This window comes from Morus notabilis, unplaced genomic scaffold (genome assembly GCF_000414095.1).
Source record: "Morus notabilis unplaced genomic scaffold, ASM41409v2 Scaffold542, whole genome shotgun sequence".
Classification (NCBI taxonomy): Eukaryota; Viridiplantae; Streptophyta; class Magnoliopsida; order Rosales; family Moraceae; genus Morus; species Morus notabilis.
Genome location: NW_010364664.1, coordinates 218,334 through 242,179, shown reverse-complemented (window position 1 = coordinate 242,179; position 23,846 = coordinate 218,334). Strand labels below are relative to the sequence as shown.

At 30.7% G+C, this 23,846-nt stretch overlaps 2 protein-coding genes across 2 annotated transcripts in view; one reads left to right on the top strand and one right to left on the bottom strand.

Annotated features, from left to right (window-relative positions):
* The first annotated feature begins 361 nt into the window (after positions 1-361).
* On the top strand, positions 362-5,314 carry LOC21394537 (thioredoxin reductase NTRC). The gene is made up of 10 exons (XM_010106914.2): positions 362-651; positions 1,654-1,861; positions 1,985-2,090; positions 2,572-2,837; positions 3,193-3,472; positions 3,669-3,776; positions 4,025-4,111; positions 4,219-4,323; positions 4,685-4,815; positions 5,068-5,314. The coding sequence occupies exons 1-10, from the start codon at positions 444-446 to the stop codon at positions 5,126-5,128; spliced, it is 1,560 nt and encodes a 519-aa protein (XP_010105216.1). The 5' UTR covers positions 362-443; the 3' UTR covers positions 5,129-5,314.
* Positions 5,315-8,899: 3,585 nt separating this feature from the next.
* Positions 8,900-23,846, bottom strand: part of LOC21394536 (ABC transporter G family member 15) — a 19,895-nt gene continuing 4,948 nt past the window's right edge. Inside the window, 8 exon segments of the mRNA XM_024171355.1 lie at positions 8,900-9,222; positions 9,225-9,488; positions 10,871-10,978; positions 11,168-11,440; positions 12,197-12,478; positions 14,065-14,193; positions 15,891-16,352; positions 17,027-17,109. Of these exon segments, the coding sequence (XP_024027123.1) occupies positions 9,073-9,222; positions 9,225-9,488; positions 10,871-10,978; positions 11,168-11,440; positions 12,197-12,478; positions 14,065-14,193; positions 15,891-16,352; positions 17,027-17,109 (1,751 nt within the window). The 3' untranslated portion in view covers positions 8,900-9,072.

Below are 23,846 nucleotides of genomic sequence, written 5' to 3'. Positions count from 1 at the left end.
ATTTATTTCACCGATTAGAGTTTTTAATTTTAAATTTATATAGTAAAAAGCTCTTAAAAAATATCACATCTAATTTTTTTTTACTACAGTAAAAAATTATTAAAAAATATCACATTTTAACTCGAATTAAAAACTCAAATTCTCAAAATGAACGAGACCTAAATTTACCCATCCCGTACCCAATTGCCCGACTCAAAATATTTCATATATATATATATATATTATATTTATCAGGTAGTCAAAGCGAGTGGAGACACGACCATAACCATGCGAGTAGAGATAAGCCTCGTCATCGAGTGTCCCCAAGTCCGAATGAAACCCAACCCCCAAGAAAACAGAATAGGAAGAGCTTTCTCAAGTTCTTGTCTAACACCAAAAAATACAAACAAAACAAACTTCTCTCTCTCCTTCTATCATTTGTATGGTCTGAAAACCATTTGGTTATGGCTCTCAGGATAGACCCGGGAATCGGTACTGCTCCGACTCACCGAGTCGCCATGACCACTCTTCTTCCTTCTCCGCACTCCCTCGTCTTCGTCGGCTCCTTCCCCTCCACTCGCCCACGCGCCGCCCTCCCTCTCCACTCGCTCCGTACTCGCCCTCCTCTTCTTCGTCTTCGAGCTTCCTCCGAGTCTTCTCCTTCCTCTCCAGGTTACTCAACTCTCTCTCTCTCTCTCTCTCTAAAAATGTGTGTTTGTGTCTGTATCTATAGGTGTGTCTATATGCTAAGTTTTGGCAACTTTGAGCTGGAAAATTCTTCGAGTTTTTCTTCTCTATTTGATCATTTCTCTTTTCGCGAGCTTCAATTGAATACTGATTTCGCTGTATGAATGTGCTTCTTGCAATGCTTGATGAATTCTGCGGCGTAGAGGTTGAGAATTGAATGGAATGTTATGAAATGGTCTATGCGAGGATTTTAATTGTTTAGTTTTTTGAAAATTATCTGAATTAATCAAATTGAAGTGTTTGGTGCCGAAAAGCGTTTCAAATTGAAGTAGGGACGGTGAATTATTATGTAGGAATGTGCTTTAGGGAGTCAATAGGCAATGTACTCATGAACGAAGTGACTGGTCTAAGTAAGGATTGTTTGACTAGAAACTCGAATTGTGATAACGGATAGATCATGATGATTGCAAGAGAAAAATGTAGCGGTAATGCTTGATCGAATTGCTTTAGTGGACTAAGGAGGGCCTTTGTGGTGGATTGTTCTGAAATGTTTATATTGTTGAGCCTAGAAATTGAAATAATGCTTTTTATGTGTTGAATGGGAAGTTACAGTTATACGATCTGTCTGCATGTTATCTTCGTAACAACTATGATTTAGTTGCTTAATAAGCTGCACATTTGTTTATATTTCTAATTTAGGTTGCTGGTCTCGTTGATCTTGCTGAGTTAATCACTACGCTAAACCGATGATTGAATATCTGAAATACATTGTTATTTGGTTATTTGTCTTAAATTATCCAAAATTCTTTGCTTGTTAAATGCATAAATGGGGAATTAAACTGTTGGACTTCTGTCCAGGCTCATGCTGCAACTGAATCCGATGAATATTATTAGCTTTATTGTCATTATTTCAATTTTTAGTTGTGGAGTTACCAATTCCAGTTTTACTTTGTCATAACGGATGAAATACATTTTCGGTTCTTGCAGCAAAAGATGTTGAAAACGTGGTGATAATTGGCTCGGGTCCTGCTGGATACACAGCCGCAATATATGCTGCTCGTGCTAATTTGAAACCTCTAGTGTTTGAGGGATATCAAGTAGGTGGTGTTCCTGGGGGACAGTTGATGACTACCAACGAAGTGGAGAACTTCCCAGGGTTTCCAGATGGAATAACTGGTCCAGATTTAATGGACAGGTATGGCATAGGAGACAATCTTAAAATGGAGTCAAAATTCTCTCTTTTATTTTTAGTTTTATATGTAGGAACAGCAGCTATGATGCATCAGTAGATAAACATCTGCGAATTATGAATGTCTAGGATGCGACGACAAGCTGAGCGCTGGGGAGCAGAGTTGTTCCAGGAAGATGTTGAATCTATTAATGTAAAAACTAGTCCCTTTACCATCCAAAGTAGTGAACGTGAGGTATGTGTTCTTTTTCTAGAATTTGTTCAATATATCATTTCTACAGTTGCATTGAAATGTGAAATTCGTTAAGTTGCGCCTTGCTTTTGAGTTTATGTTCGACAGGCTTATAAATTTAACATTTTGAATGTGGTTCAATTGAACTATAAGGTTCAAGAACTTATAAAATAATTATTTTTTTGTTTAAATAGAGATAGTCTTTTTGACGGTGCTATTTTTATGGTTAGGATGAACTCATTATTGCTGAAGATGACTCTTGAAAAGCTAAATTTTACGGATTTGAATTATATTTCATTTCATGTAAAGATTAGCAATGCACTAATTTAAAGCAAGGCTTTCATTAGCCCATGTTAGTTTGTAACTTTAAGTAATATATTCCGACTTCCACAGACTTGTTTAGTTAGCATCTTTATACAACATGGCTTCGTTTTTGTTGGCGATTGTATTTTTTGAAAATCTCTTGTTTTCATTTACATTTCAGGTTAAGAGCCATAGTCTAATTTTCGCTACAGGGGCTGCTGCAAAAAGGCTCAAGTTACCTCGCGAAGATGAATTTTGGAGTAGGGGAATCAGTGCATGTGCGATTTGTGATGGGGCATCACCATTGTTTAAGGGGCAAGTTCTTGCCGTTGTTGGAGGGGGTGATACAGCTACAGAGGAAGCCATATACTTAACTAAATATGCCCATCATGTCCATTTACTTGTACGTAGGGATCAGCTAAGGGCTTCCAAAGCAATGCAAGATAGGTGAGCGATGAGTTCTCTTAATATTGATCAGTGGAAGATGTTATGGCATACTTCTGTTGCTCGTAAAATTGTATGTGTAGGCCTATAGTATTATCTACGTGTCTTGTAATGTTCATTACATGGGTTTTTTCATCAACTTTGCCCAAAAAACAAAACCCATAATTTTTCCAGGTTGACATTGTATTACTAAACCTGTGGACTATCTAGATAGTAGGCTCTTTGTCATTCTTCTGAGCAGTGGCTATTTTGTTTCACCATCATTAATAGGCTTTTGTAATATACTAATGAACAATTTGTATGAGTTTTCAACTCCCTGAATGTTTTTTTAACAGGTTGATTATCGCGAATGTTTCAGAGTGTTCAACAACCCAAATATCACCGTGCACTACAATACAGAGACTGTGGATGTTGTCAGCAATACGAAGGGCCAGATGTCTGGCATTTTGCTTCGGAAAGTTGATACTGGGGAAGAATCCGTGCTCGAGGCAAGGGGGTTATTTTATGGGATAGGTCACTCACCAAATAGCCACCTTTTGAAAGGCCAAGTTGAGCTGGACAGTTCTGGCTATGTCTTGGTTGAGGAGGGCACTGCAAAAACTTCTGTTGAAGGTGTATTTGCAGCAGGAGATGTACAGGTAATACTATCAACAACTTATTTTATTCCTCAGTTTCACAACTGCATAAAAGAAAAATATCCGCTACAGTTTAAGCAGAAAAATGATTAAATTGTTGCATCTTTCCAGAACCCTTTTATGATGTACATAGCCCAATTTCAGAATATCCTTTATCCGAGATAGACTATTTGTAATTTGTTTTCTCATACCCGAATAGGACCATGAATGGAGGCAAGCCGTAACTGCTGCTGGCTCTGGATGTATTGCTGCTTTATCAGTTGAGAGATATCTTGTGAGCAAAGATCTACTCATTGAGTTTCACCAGGTATTTTTCTGTTTTACAAAAATCTTTAGGCCCTATTCCAATATTTTCAGACCATTTTATTTATCACCCAATTGATTTCCTATTTTTCCTTTGTATTTATGCGGAGATATACGAGATTGGAGTTTGTTGATTGTTTATGCAACTTTGTCGGTTTTTTTTTTTGGGGGTCTTGTACATGCATTTAGTTTGAACTTCTTTTCATTTTACTCCTTCATTTGCGTTCATCTCATGAACTGTACTTCTCACAGCCCCAAACTGAGGAGGTTAAGAAGGAGCTTACAGACAGGGATGTTCAGGAAGGTTATGATATTACTCTGACCAAACATAGGGGGCAGGTTTGTATTGTTTGTCAGCGCTTCTAATTTTTAACATTCTGTTTATTCTGTCTTCGTTATCCCTCCAGTGCAAAGCTCATAATTTTTTTGTTTGTTTTTCTTTTCAGTATGCTCTACGTAAACTGTACCATGAAAGTCCAAGGCTTATATGTGTACTGTATACGTCACCGACTTGTGGTCCATGTAGGACCTTGAAACCAATTCTCAGTAAGGTATGCCATTTAAGATGGTTTTGTACGATTTTCAATCTCAATGCTGTGTAGTAAACATTTGCTAGAACTATGATCTTTTACATGAATTGGATCCCAATGAAGATCTAGGAAGATCCCTCTGGACGGTAATTTGGCTAGTGAACCCATTTGTATGGACTCGAAGCCAAACTGAAACTGAAACAGGGTATGCTGATAAGGAGTTAGGCGACCTAGACAGTTGAATGGTTTTACTTGCATTTTGTTTTTATTTTATTATATTTTGTTTTTTTTATTTTTATTTTTATTTTTTTTTCAAATGAGTCTCCCCCTAGAGCTCGTACAAAATGCACTGAACATTTTCTTGACCTTTCGCTACTGGCAGGTGATCGATGAGTTTGACGAGAATGTACATTTTGTTGAAATTGATATTGAGGAAGATCCAGAAGTAGCAGAAGCAGCTGGAATTATGGGCACACCTTGCGTTCAGTTTTTCAAAAACAAAGAGATGCTCAGGTTGACTATATCTTAATCTTATCCTCTTAAACTTCATTGGTTCTCTTACTATGTATGTATGTATTTTTTTTTTTTTTTTTAAATTCACATTATCCCCCATAAGATTTCTCTTTCAGGCGACTCTTTATGCAATTTTGCAGAAAAGGTCTGAAGAATTGTTTTTTCATTTGTCATCATCCATTAAATATAGCTTCACCACAAACAGTTATTTGTTCTAGGTTCCAATCTAATTGTTCTATCCTTGTTATGTAGGACTGTATCGGGAGTCAAGATGAAGAGTGAGTACAAAGAATTTATTGAATCGAACAAATAAAAAGTATTTCAAGAGAAACTTTGTTTGCCCGATCATGTTAGCATTTTGTTATTCAATTTTGTTCACTCTAAACTGGCTAGTCCAATAAGCCCTCAATTTTTAGGATGAATCAGCTGTCTTTCTTTGATCATTTTACACTGTAAATTCTACGTGCAACTTGCAGAGTTTGCCAATGCATTATTGCGGATTTTTGATTTTTCTGATGAGCTGCTATCACTTCATAGGTTCCGCAAGTTTGTTTGTTTTTTTTAGTTAATTTCAAAAATAGTCCATGAGGTTTACACTCAATTTCACTTTAATCTCTGACTTTTCAAACGTTGTATAGATGGTCCTGAGGTTTTATTTTGTTTCAGTTTAACTAGGCGTTAAAATTGGATAGAATATGTGTAAATTAGTGTCTAAAATTAGAAACAACTAAAATTTTGAGTCTATGTAGAAATTAACTTTTGGTTTTTTGCATTGTTTGTCTCTAAACTTTGGCTTAGTTTGGTAGTGCTATAGATTTTGAAAAATTACTTTTAGCTGTGCTGAAGGAAGAAGCATGTGTTACAAAAAGTAGCTGAGTATTTGGTGAACTATAATTATAGTAGTTGTGCTGGTTCTAAAATTAGTGTAATAACGTTTAGTAAATTATGAGATTGAATTACTGTGGATTAAAAATTACGACTATATTATATTATATTATAATATAATATATATAATTACAATATAAGATATATTTATTATTATATTTAATATAATACAAAAAACTATTATTATATAATATATTATATAATTATGATATAGAATATAATAATATTATTAAAATAATAATTGAAATAATTAAAAATAATGATCATATTATATTATATTATAATATAACATATATAATATTATTAATATAATAAATATAATTATATCAATACAATATAATATATAATATATTATAAAATAATAATTACAATATCATATTATAATTATAATATCATATTATTAAAATAATTATAATATTATTATAATATCAATGATAAAATAATAATATTAGAGTTATTAATATAATTATGATATTATTTGTTATAATATTACTATTAAATTATATTATATTATATTACGAGTTTGAATTTTAGATTTAGAAGATTGTAAATTTTAAATTTCATTAGGAATATTATAAAAGTTTCATTAGTTGTACTATGTTGATTCTCGTAAAATTTAAAAGCTAAAGTTGTCTTTAGGCTCTTTCTGATTTGGTTGTATATTCTTGAAAAATTCTTAAAAAAATATTGAGGAGATTTATCAAATACTAAAATCAGCTTCTGCTACAAGCAGAAGCTCAGTTTGGGAGGGAAAAGTAATACCAAACTAAGCCTTTATATATTTTCAATTTTAATCCATAATTTTTATAGATTCTGTCAAATATTTAATACCAAATTAACAAAAGAAAGGACTGAAATTGAAACAAATTAAAACCTTAAGAATTAATTATGCTACGTTTGAAAAGTCAGAAACTAAAGTGAGATTAAGATTAAATTTAGGGACAATTTGTGAGATCAACTTTTTTTTTTTCAATAATTAAGAAGTTGGAGAGATTTGAACTAGGGACCTTAATATTGAAGGTTAATACAGTTACCATGATGTCCATGGATCAAGTTGACCGTCTTGTCAGAAAAAAAGAGAAAATAGTAGAAAATAGGCTAATATAAAAAGTTTAAGAAAGTATATAGGTCAATTTTTAGTTATAGAAATTAATAGGTCATAACTTGTCAAGTTATGGTTCATAACCAGATAAGTTATGGATAAACTTGTCAAGTTGTAGTTCATAACCAGACAAGTTATGGACAATAACTTGTCAAGTTATGGTTCAAAACCAGACAAATTACGGACGAAAATAGTAATTTGACCTATTTATTAACTTATATAAACTATTGGCTTATTAATTTTAATTCATCTAAAATTTTGGCCTATTTTTCTCTTTCTCCAAAAAAAAAAAAAAAAAAAAAAAAAAAAAACCCGCCTAAAAAGACCGTCGTTCTTAATACTTTCTACAAAAAAAAAAAAAAAAAATTTATCGTCGTAATTGATATATCTCTACCCAAAAACGACAAATTCACTCGACGAGTTATTGGGTGCTAGTTTCATAAATTGGTTAAAGCATCTATTATTTATTTATTTTGGTGCATTTACACGGAGAAGGTTGATGTGCTCCAGTCATTGGATTAATTTTTAAACTCTTTGATCTAAGGATAGTACTATATTACATGTTATAAATTTTTTATGTGGATATATATAAATTTAACTGTTAAAAAAATAATCTAACCATGACACATTTCTATCACTATAATAACATTATCTTTCTATTGTCGTAATTTGTTATTTTTTTATTTTTAAACCTGAAACAAAATTATATATTATATACACTTTTTTTTTAAAAAAAAATTCTCTACAATGTTATTTTACCAAGTGATAATCGTAATTTTTTTTAAAAATTGTCCCATTGATTTTTTTTTTTATTCAAATACGTCCTTATTTGTATTATCTTTTTCATGTGTACATCCTAATTAGTTTTTTCTTTAACTCGACCAAAATATTTTTTTCATTGATATGTTGTACATATTATTTCAACTAAAACACACATTTTGATTTAAACGAGTATTTTGGTACATCTACTTAAAAAAAGTTTACATTTATAAATGTATCTCATTCAAATAATATTTTCCTTTAATATGTTCTATTGAATAAGTTTTTATATTTGTATTTTTATATAATTTGTTTTAGGTTTATTCGAAAATATACTCTTCGTCTTAAAGAGTTGCAAATATATTCCTTATGATTATATCTTATAAGAAAATTTGTACCTTTTTGCTGTCAACATCCAATTTTGACCTTTCAAATTTCTAAATTAATCTCAGTGGAGTGATCTAATGGTATGTGTTTGCAGCAACTAAAAACTAAAGATCACTACCAATAAGATTAATTTAGAAATTTTAAAAGTCAAAATTAATTGTGGATTAAGAAAAAGTATAAATTTACGTATTAAATGTAATCGGATGGTATACATTTGTAGCAATAAAAAATCAAGAGCATACTTTTTAAATACCCCTAAAACAAATGGTATAAAAAGGAAATAACCCTTTCTCAAATGTGCTCCTAATTAAATATTTTCTTACATTTCCTTAAAATATAATTTCCTTTCTTATTAAAATATAATTTCGTTTCCTATGTGGTTCTTACAGAAACTTATTTTACTCAAACTTCTTTTTCTTGCAACACTCTCAAATACTACTTTCTCATATATAGTAATTTTTTCTCTATTTTGCTTCCATCATAATCCTATTAATAGATATAAAAGTGTGTTTTTTTTCCACTTACTTTTTTTGCTATCTTTTTTTGTCATCATCATCTTCTTCTTCTTCTTATTCCAAAGGTGAAGTTTTCATTTTTATTCTTCGGTTTTTATTGGTAAAATCTTATATTTTTAAATGTTTTCATTAAATTCTTTTTCTCTTTTAATTTGCCGCTATTGAAATAATATTGAAATAATTTTTTCTCAGACAAGTACCCACATAAATACTGATCATTTATTAGAGAAAGCTAGCTGCTACAAAGAGGGAAATATAATTTCTTTTAATTATTCTTAGCTAAAAAAAGAGAAAAAAAAGAAAACTACTTGAGAAGCTAAAAAATGATACCATAAACTATGAATCATATGCAAACTGCAATATATATAAAAAATAAAAAATAAAAATTGTCTCAAAGCTACTAGAGAATATTGTAAAGTCAATTGTTTGCCTTTCTCACAACAAGTACTCAAATTAAATGTAGCGCCAATAAGATCATAGTATTACAAAATCCTTTAATCTATCACAAATAGTCTACTAGGCATTAATTGGTATGTTGTACACATATCTTATGTAGAAAGTTGCAATTTATTTCCTTGAAGAAAACCAAGAAAAAGGAGTGTGATCCATCTATATATTGTTTGCAAATGGATCAATAAACTCATGAAAACCAAATAAGTAATTAGATATGTCAGATGTAAGACCTAGTTGAGAAGATAATGAATGGAGAGGTTGGCTTGTTTTGGACAGTGAAAATCGCTTTCTTATTAGTGATGAAGATATCTCCTGAATACTTGTTGCAAAGTTGTGTTTGAATAGTACTTGTACTTAAACCACAATGATATTTTCTCCTTGTACTTCAGTACCAAAAAGAAGAGTAATCTGTGGAATATTAATAAGCAAATCAAAGCAGCCAAATCCCACCACTTGGAATGATCCAATGGTATTCCATACATTGTTTCCAGAACCATCTCACCCTTTAGCTTCGGATCCCCAGGAACAAGTGGATCGAACTCTAGACCAATCACATCATTCTTATAAACACCCTGTAATTAATTAATGAGAAAATTCGGTAAATGACTGTTTCTATTTTTTTGGTTATCTTTTTTAAGAACGGGATGTTTGTTTTAAGAGTTCAATTATGATTCTTATTCTTTACAGTATTTTTTTCTCATAAAAAATTTAAATTTTAAAAATTAAAATTATGAATCATGGTTCTAAACTCATGAACTAAACGTCCCATAGATGTTTAAACTTTTTATTTTTTAGATAAGTGCCCAAATTTTTTTACTTTAATAAAATAGTCTTTTTTTCAATAGCCAATCAATGATTGACCGATGATCAATCAGTTATTGACTTATTCATTATTATAATTTGCTAATAATTTATCATTAATAAATATATAATTTGTTGATTAAAATTAATTAATTACTAATTGATGATTTTGATTAATTATTAATTAATATTGATAATAATGAAAAATTATCAGGTTAATAAGTGATAAACTTAAATCAATAGCAATTAACCGCTAGTCAATTAATGATTGACTATTTAGTTAATAAAAAAAATGATCATTTTACTAATTTTACAAACATTTTCTAAAAAAATCCTTAAAAAAGACCATTTGCCTCTATATCCCTAAATTAATATTAGTGTGCAAGTTATATGTATATATATATATATATGTATATATAAGACTAGTTGATAATCAAGATTCAAGAATTAATTGCCTGCTTATATAAGTTCATTTACTGGAAGGGATACTGAAAAATTATTCAGTAGTTTAACTTTAAATTCACGCCTAACACTTTATTGGGGTTCAGACTTTAAATATCTTACCCCAAGCAAAGAAAAAAAAATGTAACTTTACTATTGAATCAACAATTTGGTATGGAAGCTGATTATAAATATCATAGCTTTTTCCTTCCGTGATTTTCATAATATATGTACACACATGATACATCACGGCTATAATTAAAGTACTAATGTGTAATATATAAATCGTTCAAACGTTATGATTAAATATTAGAATAAGCAACTCCTGATGAAATTCAATATATAGGCTGTGTTTGGAGTTGTTTTTATTTTTAATTTTCACGTTTTTTGAGAAAGAAAAAATGAAAACATGAGAGAAACGGTGTTTGGCACAATTAAAGATAAAAAGTGGAAATGAAAACGATTTTTTGATTTAGTGTAAAATAAGAGAGAAATGAAAAACGACTTTTAGTCGTTTTTCATTTTTTGTTTCCGTTTTCTCCTCTCTCGAGCCGAGAGAGAGAGAGAAAGACATTAATGATTTTTTTTTATACTGAAAATAATTTCTTGATAAAACTACCAAGAGATTTCCAAACACACCCATAATGGTATTCTTTCAACTTTTGTTTTTTAAATTATATTTCCAAAGAAAATATCATTTCCATGGTTGTACCTGTAATGCCCACGATGCGAAGCTTATGTAAGACATGGGATAGCGCCAAAAGAACTTGGGAAGATCAGAAAGTGGTCTAAATATTTCAGATGCCATCATCATAAACACCTACATATACACACACACATATGTATGTAAGTACATAATCACTTATACATATACATAAGTAGTACATAATCAGTTATACTTAATTTGGAAGCAAACAAATGTATCATATATTATATATGCATAATTGATACTAAAAAGGTTATAATTAGTAAAATATGTAAGGATATATATAGAAAAAAATATACTTACAATTAGACTAATTCCAATTCCTATGCCCATCAAGACGTTGGGCACCAAATATGCAACAACCATCATGCAACATTCCGTTATAGAAATGCAGCAGAAGAGATTTATGCAAAAATAGAAGTAGTGGGAAAATCCTGGACGCAATTTAACCATTTCATAGATTATGGTTCCCGAAAAAAGAGCCATTGCCACCAAGAACGGCAACGAGGAAAGGAAGTTCGATATCACTACTACGGTTGCCCCATAATGCTTATTGAATCTTTCACGATTGCAAACCTAGTTTTCACCATGCACATGAGAATAACCAATACAGGATAGTCAGTTTAAAGATTACTTAATTTGTTCTACTAATTAGAAGTTCATAATTTTTTAAGTTAATATTTGAGAGGGTTCCCCCACATTGTAACAAAATTGGGACATTAAATTTACTTCTATTTAGTCCCATAAGTCTTCTTTTGTATTAGGTAAAACCACAAAAAAAAAAAAAGCAATGCCAAATAGCTCAATAGCTAATTAAATTGTAAATCTTATGGAAGTATTGATTCGACCATAGGGAACATCTACCGGTACGTAATATATGTTTTTGAATGTTAAATTTAGTTAAAGTCACATTAAAAGAAAAGAAAATTTATAGTTTTTAATACACATGACGGTGAAAAATTAAAAAGAAAAAAAAAAACCTCTAGGATCAGATTATTTTTTCTTAATCTACCATTGAATTCTCCTCACATATATAAGGGACATGTGAAAATTCTATAGCTATCTATGTTTCTAAATGTTAAATATGGTTAAAATTACACTAAAATAAAAAATTTGTACAAATCACATAATCTAATACATATTTGAATTATCTGATCACGGTTTCAACAAAATCGATCTATTGATGATAGGTAAATATTATTCTTACCCCATACCATAATACATTTATGCAATAGATAAAAAGTGAAACTTTGTACGATTAGGGAAGATTTTCAAACGTTATGTTCATGCATGTTGATTAAAAATGAAGTTAAAATTTCCTTATTATATTACCTTGAGTTCCTCGATGATAGAAGGTAAGCCTCCGATGGATGCGCAAAGCATGAAGCCGTACACAAAGGCTTGGCATTTGGCTCTTGCAATGATGGCCACATAAGACGTGTCGATTTCGAAGTAGATGCTTCCTGTAGTGACTCCTACGCCGAGGTAGAATAGAATTCTTATCCAGTAATATGATACGTCTCTTTTCATGTTCACAAAAGAACGATCTGTTAATGTGTAAACTTGCTTCAACCAGCTCGCATTGCTCTTTTTTGATAGGCGAATCTCTTCTTCCTAAAAATTAAGAATATGTGTCAAAATCATATTTAAGCCAATGTCACTCTTAATATATAGTATGGACTATCATTAAAAGTTTGCAATCTATATAGGGCATAGAAAACCGTATCTTACAATAATATACTAATACAATAATATACTAATACAATATTTGGTGTGGTCATTGTATTAATGTAGAAATTAATATGAATGGTAAATTAATACATTTTATGAATACGGTTTCTTTTGGGTGCATTGTATTATATTATTTTACAGTGAATCTATGATCCATGTCGGAGTTAGACATGATTAGGGTTCAGGGTCATATACCGACATAGGGTCATGTCTGAGCTCATAATTGTTTAAAAATTGAGGGGCACAATGCAAACTTAAATTTTTAAAAATTATATTTTGACCCCAAATTTTTTTTAAATTACATGACCCTACATTTTTGAAAAATTAAAATTTGACATTAAATTTTTTGAAATTTTGTATTTTAACAAATTTACATTTTAACAATAATAAATTTTAAAATTTTACATTTTGACCTGTTATATAACAGGTCATGATTATCAAACACAATATAATACATTTTATACAACACAAGACAATATAAGTTGTCAAACATGGCCACATGAAAATACGGTAATATTTTGGGTTGATCACAATTTTTAAATATTACTATTGAAAACTCCACCATATTTATATAATATTATTTAAAAAGCAATGTACCTTGTAATAACATGTTTTAATTGATTAGTTATTGGGTTTGATACAGGCAAATTGGATAGGGAATCCAAATCCGGCAACATGCATTCTATTAGTTGTGATGATTATCGGTTGTCATTATTCATGCTTACAATTTTTCTTTATGCTTTCAAAATGTAAACATGTGATGATTTTAATTTAATTATATATGAAGCCATCACTAGCGCCAAGTAATACTACAGTAAAACCTCTATAAAATATTAATATTGTTGGGATTAAGAAAACATATTATTTTAACAGGGTATTAATTTATTGAAAAATGAATATTTATTATTTTAAGAATATTTTTATGTTTTAATAACTTGGGCCATCTTGGTAGGTGTATTATTTCTTGACCAAAATTTATGTATGAGTTATAAATAAATAAAAAATAGTGGACGTAGTCAAATTCAAAATTTATATGTTAAATATATAATTTCAAAAGTTAGTAGGTATATAATAAATGTCATATACATGCAATTAGAAGCCTAAAAATTAATGTAAGTATATTATGCCTAGAATGTTAATAAGTACATACAAAGACATACATATTTTTCAAATTTAACGCCTATCAGAACAAAAAATCCTTAATATGATGAGTTTTATATGTAATTTATTATTATTATTACTACAAATATTTGTATTTGATTAATTCCTAATTTATATTTTCATTGGGCCTAAATAATTCAAAAAAATTATTACTTGATGCATTTAGTGAGATTATTAACTTAGTACATTTGTTCAAGTCAGAATCAGAAGATTTTATTATTTAAGTAAGATTATTAATTTATCAAACATTCATTTATCGAGATTTTACTATAACACTTAACAAATAGAACTACTGATCTCAACGGTACCGTGAATTTAATTTGCTCGATCTTGTTTCTTGCAAGTGTTGCGTACACAGAACTCTTGTACTTCTGGATGAGAATCGCTCTTATGTCTTTCATGGTCAAATTCACTGGAGAGTGTGACGTTGTAGTTCCCTACAGTTTGCAAAAATGTATATCATTAAATGAAACAAAATTAAATGGGTTATCATTAGTGGTGCTTCTTGAATTAAGAGGTCATTCTCAGTTTATCTCTTAAATTTTAAAAACTCTTAGTTTGCATTCTGAATTTTGAATTGTTACAAGTTCCTGAATTTATGTTCAAAACAAATAAAAAAAAACAGTCAGTCATGTGATTTTTCTGTTTGAATATCTATTAATTGTAAATCAATAAAAATCACGTGACTACACTTAATCATTTTTTTTACTGGTCTTATTTTAACAAAAATTCTTACATGAAAAGGGCTTAAAGGAGATAAAACAAAACAGAGAGCAAAGTGGGAGTTTTCAGTTTAGAAGGCAAAGTGCAAATGAGCTCAAATTGAGAGGGTACCAATGAGATTAACTCTAAGAACTGTATTAATTGACGAGTATATATATATATATATATATATATATATATTAATAAACTGTATGTAAATAGCTAGCATATATACAACACAGTGAATTTTTTTTTTTTTTTTTAAATTGCATTAGCTAGTGACATTTTTTTCAGAATAAAAGATCTGGTATTACCATTAAACCATGTCAATTATAATAACATATTCAATTGAAGGCGGACATTCCTTGACTAACTTAGTTCCATATCTACGACGTTAAAAGAAAATCTTCCCAATAAATGATCTGCCTAACAATACATTCTAAAACTCATTATTAAAATTTCCGTGATTACAAACGGCATGAATGATTGCTATAATTGTTTTTTCTTCTATTTTTCTCTTTCATTCCCTAGTATGACCTAAAAGTAAAATTATATTGATGAAGTAATTAAAAGAGATTACAAGATAGATTGACAACGTTCGAGAGGTCTGCTAACTCTCCCAAAGATTTTTCCAGTTTACTTTAATCCATCCTCGCTTTTAGTCTCTTTCTATTCTTTATATACTACTACTAACTAGCTTAACAAACCAACCTTAATAATAAACTACTAACCACTTATTACATTGATTACTAATTACTAACATAATCTTATCATATGACCGGTTTGCGCTGGTCCCTCTCGCCCGCCCCTCTCTTTCCTTCCGTTCTCTAGCCTTCATCGCTTCCCCCTTTCTCTCATTGTTCCTTTCTTCTTTCATATTAAAATGAATCTCTAACCACAGACGCTCATCTCTATCCTCTCATTCCTAATTTCTTTCTTTTTCAAACCAACGTGTCAGTTAGTGACTGAACCGATAACAAATAGTTAGTTAAAACTGCTCATTCATTTCACTAACTCGAGTTTTCAATTCCACTTTTGTTATAGTTAAAAGCTCTCACAAAAGGTCGTATCTAACTTTTTCCTGATACAGCTAAAAACTCTCAAATATAGTCACATCTTAACTCGAATTGAAAACTCGAATCAACGAATTAAACGAGGCCTGGGTATAACGTACAATTCTTTATTATCGCATTCTTTTTAGATTCTGATATGATCTAGCTAGCTAGCATTAAATGTATGTACTGATAAGTGTTTTTTTAACATGCATTTCATATGTTAGTTAATTTGTTTTAAAAATCTTAAACTCTATGGTACTCACTTTTTTTTAAACAAGAAAAAAAAAATCACTATCATACAAGAAATTAATCTAGTTTAAACATGATCTCGTACATGACCAAGACTTAAAAAAAAAAAAAAAAGAGGTTCACTTTACCTTAACGGCCAACTTTGCTTCTCCAAAGTAAACAGCTTCTCCACTAGATAGGAGGCACAGATCATCAAATAGATCAAAGAGATAACCACTCGGCTGGTGAATAGAGCAAATGACAATCCTCCCCTCACGAGCAATATTGGTTAGAGCCCAAATCACAAAGAAAGCAGAAGCACTATCCAGTCCAGTCGTAGGTTCATCAAGAAGCATAATATGGGGTTGACTTAAAATCTCCAAACTTAGGCTTAGCCTCCTCTTTTCTCCATTACTAATGCCTCTCAAATGCCAGTTTCCGATCTTGTTGTCGGCACAATGTTCAAGTCCCATCTGAGTAATTGTTTTTTCTACCAACTCTTTTATTTCTTCGTTACTCATTTTATATGAAATCCTCAAATTTGCAGAATAAGTTATGGTTTCTCTGACGGTGAGAGTCCCCAAGAAAACATCCTCTTGATTGAGATATGACTGGAGAATTTTTAAGGCACAAATTCAGTTGAAATTGTGTTTTGTACAGTTACAAGTAATATACATAGGTAATAAGTCTATTAATTATGATTAATGTTAGGGACACTAACTTTAATTAATATCAAATTTTGTATACTATTTGATGTGACATGGTAATTGTTATGTTTATATTGGTAAGTATTTAAAATATTATCACATCAATTAATGATGAGAAATTACGTATATACCAATAAAAAAAATCATGAATAACTCACATACCACATCAATTGGTATACAAAAAGTTAGGATTAAAATTAGTGTCCATAACCTCACTCATTAATTCATTATATAGGGATCTTTACATATAATATATATATATATATATATATATATATCGAAAAGATACTTTACTTGTGCTTGCGCAAAAAGGAAAATTTTTTTTTTTGTGTGTGTGTCATAGCTAGGTCACCGAATAAATAATTTTGAAAATTAAGATATTTTCCATGCTATATTTGCTTCAAAAAAAAAAAAAAAAGAAAGAAAGAAAAAACGCAATTTGTCTCTTTCTCTCCAAACTTTAGTATGTTTTTGCTAAGATGTCATTTTGTTAATCTTGGGCAAAATCAATTATTCAATGTAAATTTTTCGGTTTATATGAGAAGATGCTTCCGGACATGGGAAAATTCTATACTTACAATGCCTCCACAATTTCCAGTCCCCAACTTCTTTCCTTTAACTATAACGTCGCCGGCCATTCTAACATTTGCAGATAGTCGTCCTGTCAGAATTGAGTGAGAAATTAGATTCCCATGGCATTTTCCTTAATTAAACGTTGAAAGTGATTTGTTTAAAATGAAAAATAAAAATAAAAATGATGTTAAATTAACCTCAGCTGCTCCCTGGACCACCTATAGATTGGTTATTAGTAGAATTACATATACATGCGTATTATCTTTAAGAAAGGCTACTTTCACTTTTTACATTTATTATTTGACACACGCACTCTATTAATATGATATATTATTTTTAAACAAAAAATGAGATATTAAAATTCATGTGACAAGCAGTAAATATAAAGTGACAAAAAAGTGACAAAAAAGTGATAAAAAGAGTGATAAAAGTTTTAACAAAAAAGAGTACGTTTTTCGCTCCATTAAATTTTGGTCCCTAACACGTTTAAATTTTTGAAACCCAAACTTAATTGTTGGGACTTATTGGGACCAGGCATTTATTTGAAATGGACTTACTTCCGTAATGTAATTGTCATTGGAAGCAGGCATTTAATGAAAATGGACGTACCTAGGTTTATGTAATTGTCATTGTAACCAGGCATTTAATGAAAATAGGCGTAACTAGGTTTATGTAATTGTCATTAAAAAATATGCACATGTTTGTGGATGATTTTTTTTTTTTTTAAATTTTGAGTAATGTTTGTGGACCTATGATTATAAAGTGAAAGATTTATGGGATCCACTTTGACTTTTGAAGAGGATACAAATTGAGTTGATATTGTATTTCACTTAAAGTCATGAGAGAGTTTTATAATTTTCCAAACATTTATGATTTAATTGCAACTTATATCGTTAGCCAAGCGTACGTGCCGGAAAATCCAAATTAATTGTGTTGTAAAAGATCACTACAAATTATATGTTTAAAGTGCAAGTGTCTCCTTTAAACTTATTAAAACATCAATATGGGATGTTTAATTAGCTAATTTTTCTAATTAGTCAGTAGCAATAAGGCAAAAAAAAAAAAAAAAAAAAAAAGATAAATGAATTCTCTTTTGCATGCTAATGGCTAATTATTTTGTTCATTAAGTCTAATTAGTAAATCCTTTGAAGAAAATAGGGATGCTTAACATTGGATTCTCATCACTTGGTATCTCCCTGGTACTCTGTCATGTTTCACATAATATTAAAAACGTACGTTGAACTTTAAAAACATCTTCTGACTACCAGGACCGGTTCAAGGAAATTTAAGGCCTTATGCTAAAAAGGGGCCTTTTCACATAACAAAAAAAGAAGATCTTAAATTTCAATTAAATCTATTTTAATTTAAATATCTTGTATTTTGAGGCGTAAAATTATTAATTAAATCTTTATGTTATCTAAACAAAAAAGCTATTGTGAATCTCAAGCAGTATTAATCAATAAATTGACTAGAAAAAGGTATGAAACAGACATATCAATATTTAAATTTTTTTTTAAAAAAAAAAAAAAAAAAAAAACAGATATGAATTTGAAAAGCTCTTAAAATTAATGTTGATGAGTAAGTAGGAACAAGCAAACGTATAGATAAGATTGATCAAGAGAGATTAGAGCTTTTTTTTTTTTCTTTTTTCTTTTTTTTTTCAATTTCTTAGTAGTATGTAAATTAGATAAAAGTAGTACATATTTATAAGTAGGTGAATATAGCTATTCTGTTTTGGTAGAAAAATAATTAAAACGAATATAGTCAGTTAATATATGTAGTATTATATGTATAACAGTCCGCTTAATACATCTTATACATAAAAAATTAAAAAAGAAACGTATGAGTTCTTAAAACAAAATCGTTGGTAGTGTTTGAAATAAATGGGAGGAATTTTAACTATTGATATTCTGCAATAATAAAACTATTGGGAGGCATAAAAGCTAAGAACCTCATATTCCAAAGAGAAAGTTACCACCAAAATATTAATTATAATTTATAGAATGAGGGTTTAGTTACGTTCATTGTTGGGATATATGCCCATAAATCAAATAAGATGTAAATATTTTACTGATTATCAATGAAATGAAGAATTTTTTCAATATTATTTTGCATACATGTGATGTTTTATAAATATCAAAATCCCTAGATTATTTTTTGATGTAACTTTAAACATTGTATATAATTGTTATATGCAGAGGATAATGTTTGAAATAAAATAATCTAAACTTGTCCGTAATTATAAATTAAAGTTGAGATTTTTAATTTAAAATTACTAATGCGGTTCATTACATTCTGAATGAAACAATCTTATCCTAGATTGTTAATAATGAGATTATTGGAATGAAAGCATTTTATGTAATATGATTACATAGGACTGGAATGCGATTAATTATGAATCTCTAATAAATTCCGTTATTAAATAGAGTATTCAATGTTAATCAATTATGGTCGTATATGTATTAATCTTAATTTTGAGTAATTAATAAACTCCTATTTATGATATTATGTTCTTTGACATATTGAGTAATGACACATGTGAATAGTGTCAAAGTCTTGGTATATTGGGAGCATAGTAAAATAAATAGCCGGGAATATTAATTTACAAGATGAAATCCATTCCTTCATAATGAAGTAGATGGATGGTTCTCATAAGTGTTGATTCGGGACTTGAATAATAAGAGCGCTCAATTTTATGATTGGATCATAAAATATATTATTCATTAGAGCATCAATGGTACTTCTAAATATCTTGTATTTTGAGGCGTAAAATTATTAATTAAATCTTTATGTTCTGGTTTATCTAAACAAAAAAGCTATTGTGAATCTCAAGCAGTATTAATCAATAAATTTACTAGAAAAAGGTATGAAACAGAGATATCAATTAATGTTGATGAGTAAGTAGGAACAAGCAAACGTATAAATAAGATTGATCAAGAGAGATTAGAGCTTTTTTTTTTCTTTTTTCTTTTTTCATTTTTTTTTTTCAATTTCTTTGTAGTATGTAAATTAGATAAAAGTAGTACATATTTATAAGTAGGTGAATATAGCTATTCTGTTTGGGTAGAAAAATAATTAAAACGAATATAGTCAGTTAATATATGCAGTATTATATGTATAACAGTCCGCTTAATACATCTTATACATAAAAAATTAAAAAAGAAACGTTTGAGTTCTTAAAACAAAATCGTTGGTAGTGTTTGAAATAAATGGGAGGAATTTTAACTATTGATATTCTGCAATAATAAAACTATTGGGAGGCATAAAAGCTAAGAATCTCATATTCCAAAGAGAAAGTTACCACCAAAATATTAATTATAATTTATAGAATGAGGGTTTAGTTACGTTCATGACAGAATGCAGCACAGAGTCTAAATCGATGTTCAAAAAGCATAAAATTTACTGAATTATATGTATACATACATACATACATACATACATACATATATATATATATATATAATCCTCATGACATGCCCTGACACACGCATGCATATATACCCCCACCCTTATCACGCATGCACCCACTTGCAACAACATCATCTACAAGCCTAAAATCGTGAACTATAGGTAAGAGATCATATCATATATATGCCTAGCTAATAACGAAATACGAATTTTCTTCTTTTGAGCTTACAGAAACAAAAATATTGTGATTCAAAATTTGAGTTAGTTTGGAGATACAATCGAAAGGATAATCATGAAGTATTGTTCATCAAATAATTGGAATACTATAATAGTGATAGTATAAGCGGGGTCTAGGGCTAGCTAGGGTTTTATTAATTATTTTATGTCGACTAAGCTGTCTTTCACTCAAGGGATCGAAACGCCTAAGATTATTATATGTTCGCATTTGCCCCATAAAAAGTTGTCAGAGAGAAAAAGTTGGAAAAGAATGTGAAAATATATAAAAAGAGAATATTATGCATGGGCAAGTTTGTCGTACTTGCCTCCTAGTTCAACCTCTCTTTTCTCGTCCTTTTAAATTCTTCAGTCTCACTTTTTTTTCTTTTTCTTTTTTTTTTTTTGCTTGAAAAATTCTTCAAGTGTTCACTCATTCCAATATATAGCTGTAAGCAGCCGATTGCCCATCTCTTCAAGCTTAATATTTATGGAGAAGTTCTACCTACATATACACTTATACACATCTAAATTACAGACGCACACACATATATATACTTGTTTATAATGTACATGTACTTTTAGGTTAGACTTAAAAGCACAATACCATAGGGTCCAACAATATATATATATATATATGATAGAGATAAAAACTTTATTAGATTATAATAAATCAGATTATAATAAATCCGCCCGAAAATAATTATGACCCAATTATTGCACGAATTAACATTGGGATTCCAAGATGCCATTTGTATATGTTCCAAGTGACACTCATCATGAGTTTTAAATTGTAAGTGCAAGTCGATCCCTAGTTTGTCTAATCCACTTGCATATGTGTATAGCCAGAAATTGGAATCCACGTTGGATGCATTATAGAAAAAAAAGAAAGGGAGTGGGAGGAAACGTGCTGTTGCACGTTTCCTCACCTGAGGAAATGGAGTAAATGTGCGGTTGCACATTTACTCAATAAGGGGATGAATTCTGGGGATAAGTGAGCAACGAAAATAAAAGTTTTTTTTTTTTCCAAAGAGAACAGAAAGAAAGAAAAAGAAAACCAAAGAAAATTTCTTGAGTGCCATCATATACTTTTGAGAAAAGTGAGTGATAACTATAGGTGGCTTTCCTATTCATCCATCTCATGTGTTGAGAAACCCATTAGAACGCCCACACATTCGAGTTCACGTTAATCCGGAGATACATTGAGAAAGAACCGTGGTGTTCTTAGAATTTAAGAGCTCAAGACGGTGTTGGAGGAGTTTAAGATTTTCGTCCTAATCGAACGACGGTCAAATCCTCATTCCTTTCTTTAATATCTTTGTAGTTAAAATAACATGAAATAATGATCGCATTAAATTTTGATTTGTGTGATTCGATCGATACCACGCTTCCGTACAATTTTTTTTTGAAAATCCGGTTTGAGAAACCAACAATTAGTATCATAGCAGTTTTTATTTCATGCTAATTTAACGTTTAAATTATGTGATAATTCTTAGATGTTTAAAGGGTAGGCACTTTTGCATATGATGTATAATTATTGTGTGATGGTTATGTCTTATGCAAATGGATTGGTCGTAAATTTTTCCGGTTCCATGGAATTAGTTTTTGCTATTTTATTCTGATTAGATCAATTGTAAAATAGGAATCAATATGTAATTTATTATTCTCTTAACGCAAGAGGATCATCATGGAAGAGTTTCAACTATTCAAGATGTCTCTCAAAATTCCCAGCTGGTAATGTTTTGGTAAACGGATCAGCTATGTTGTTCGCGGATGCGATCTTTTCAATTGAAACGTTTCCTCTAGAAACAATCTATCTGACCAGGTTGAATTTTCGCTCTATATACTTTCCTTTGCGGTGGTTCCTGGGCTCCTTGGCATTGGCCACTGCTCCACTGTTGTCACAATAGAGTATGATAGGCTCATGCATATTTGGAACAACTTCCAATTTCTTCAGAAATTCACGAAGCCAGACAGCTTCCTTAGCCGCTTCACAAGCTGCTACATACTCAGCCTCCATGGTTGAGTCAGCAATACAAGATTGCTTGATACTCCTCCATATGATGGCTCCATTTCCCAAAGTGAACACTGCCCCCGAGGTGGACTTGCGAGAGTCCCTATCCGACTGAAAATCAGAATCAGTATATCCAATAGGAATCAAATCCCTACCAGAGTATACAAGCATATGGTTTCTCGTCCTCCTCAATTATTTGAGTATGTGTTTGACTGCAACCCAATGATCTAATCTTGGGTTTAACTGGTATCTGCTAACCAACCCTACTGCATAGCATATGTCAGGTCTAGTACGTAGCATTGCATACATCAGGCTACCAACTGCCAATGCATAGGGAACTCGTCTCATATCCTCTTCCTCTTGAGGTGTCTTTGGACACTGCTCCTTGGAGAGATAAACTCCATATCGAGAAGGCAAATTTCCTTTCTTGGAGTTTTGCATCGAAAACCTGACAAGCACCTTGTCAATATACGATGCCTGAGACAATGCCAAAAGTCTATTCTTGCGATCCCGGATAATTTGAATCCCAAGAATATAGTTGACTTCTCCCAAATCCTTCATTTGGAATTGGCTGGCTAGCCAGTTCTTTACTTTGCATAACGATTCTACATCATTCCCAATGAGCAAAATGTCGTCTACGTAAAGAACCAAGAAGACCACTTTATCTCCTTGAATTTGTTTGTAGACACAAGGTTCACCAAGATTTTGTTCAAAGCCATAAGATTTTATAGCTGCATTAAATCTGATGTTCCAAGATCTAGAAGCTTGCTTTAGTCCATAAATGGACCTCTGCAATTTGCAGACTTTCTGCTCTTGGCCTTCTACCACGAAACCCTCGGGTTGGACCATATGAATAGTCTCTTCAAGATGGCTGTTCAGAAACGCCGTCTTGACATCCATTTGCCATATCTCATAGTCATAATGAGCAGCAATGGATAAGAGTATGCGGATGGATTTTAGCATGGCTACAAGGGAAAAAGTATCCTCATAGTCTACTCATTCCTTTTGGGCAAAACCCTTTGCAACCAATCTTGCTTTGAACGTTTCAACTTTTCCATCAGCTCCTCTCTTTCTCTTATAGATCCATTTGCAACCAATAGGCTTAACGCCTTCTGGTAGGTCTACAAGCTCCCAGACAGAATTGGAGTACATAGACTCCATTTCAAGTTTCATGGCTTCTTGCCATTTTT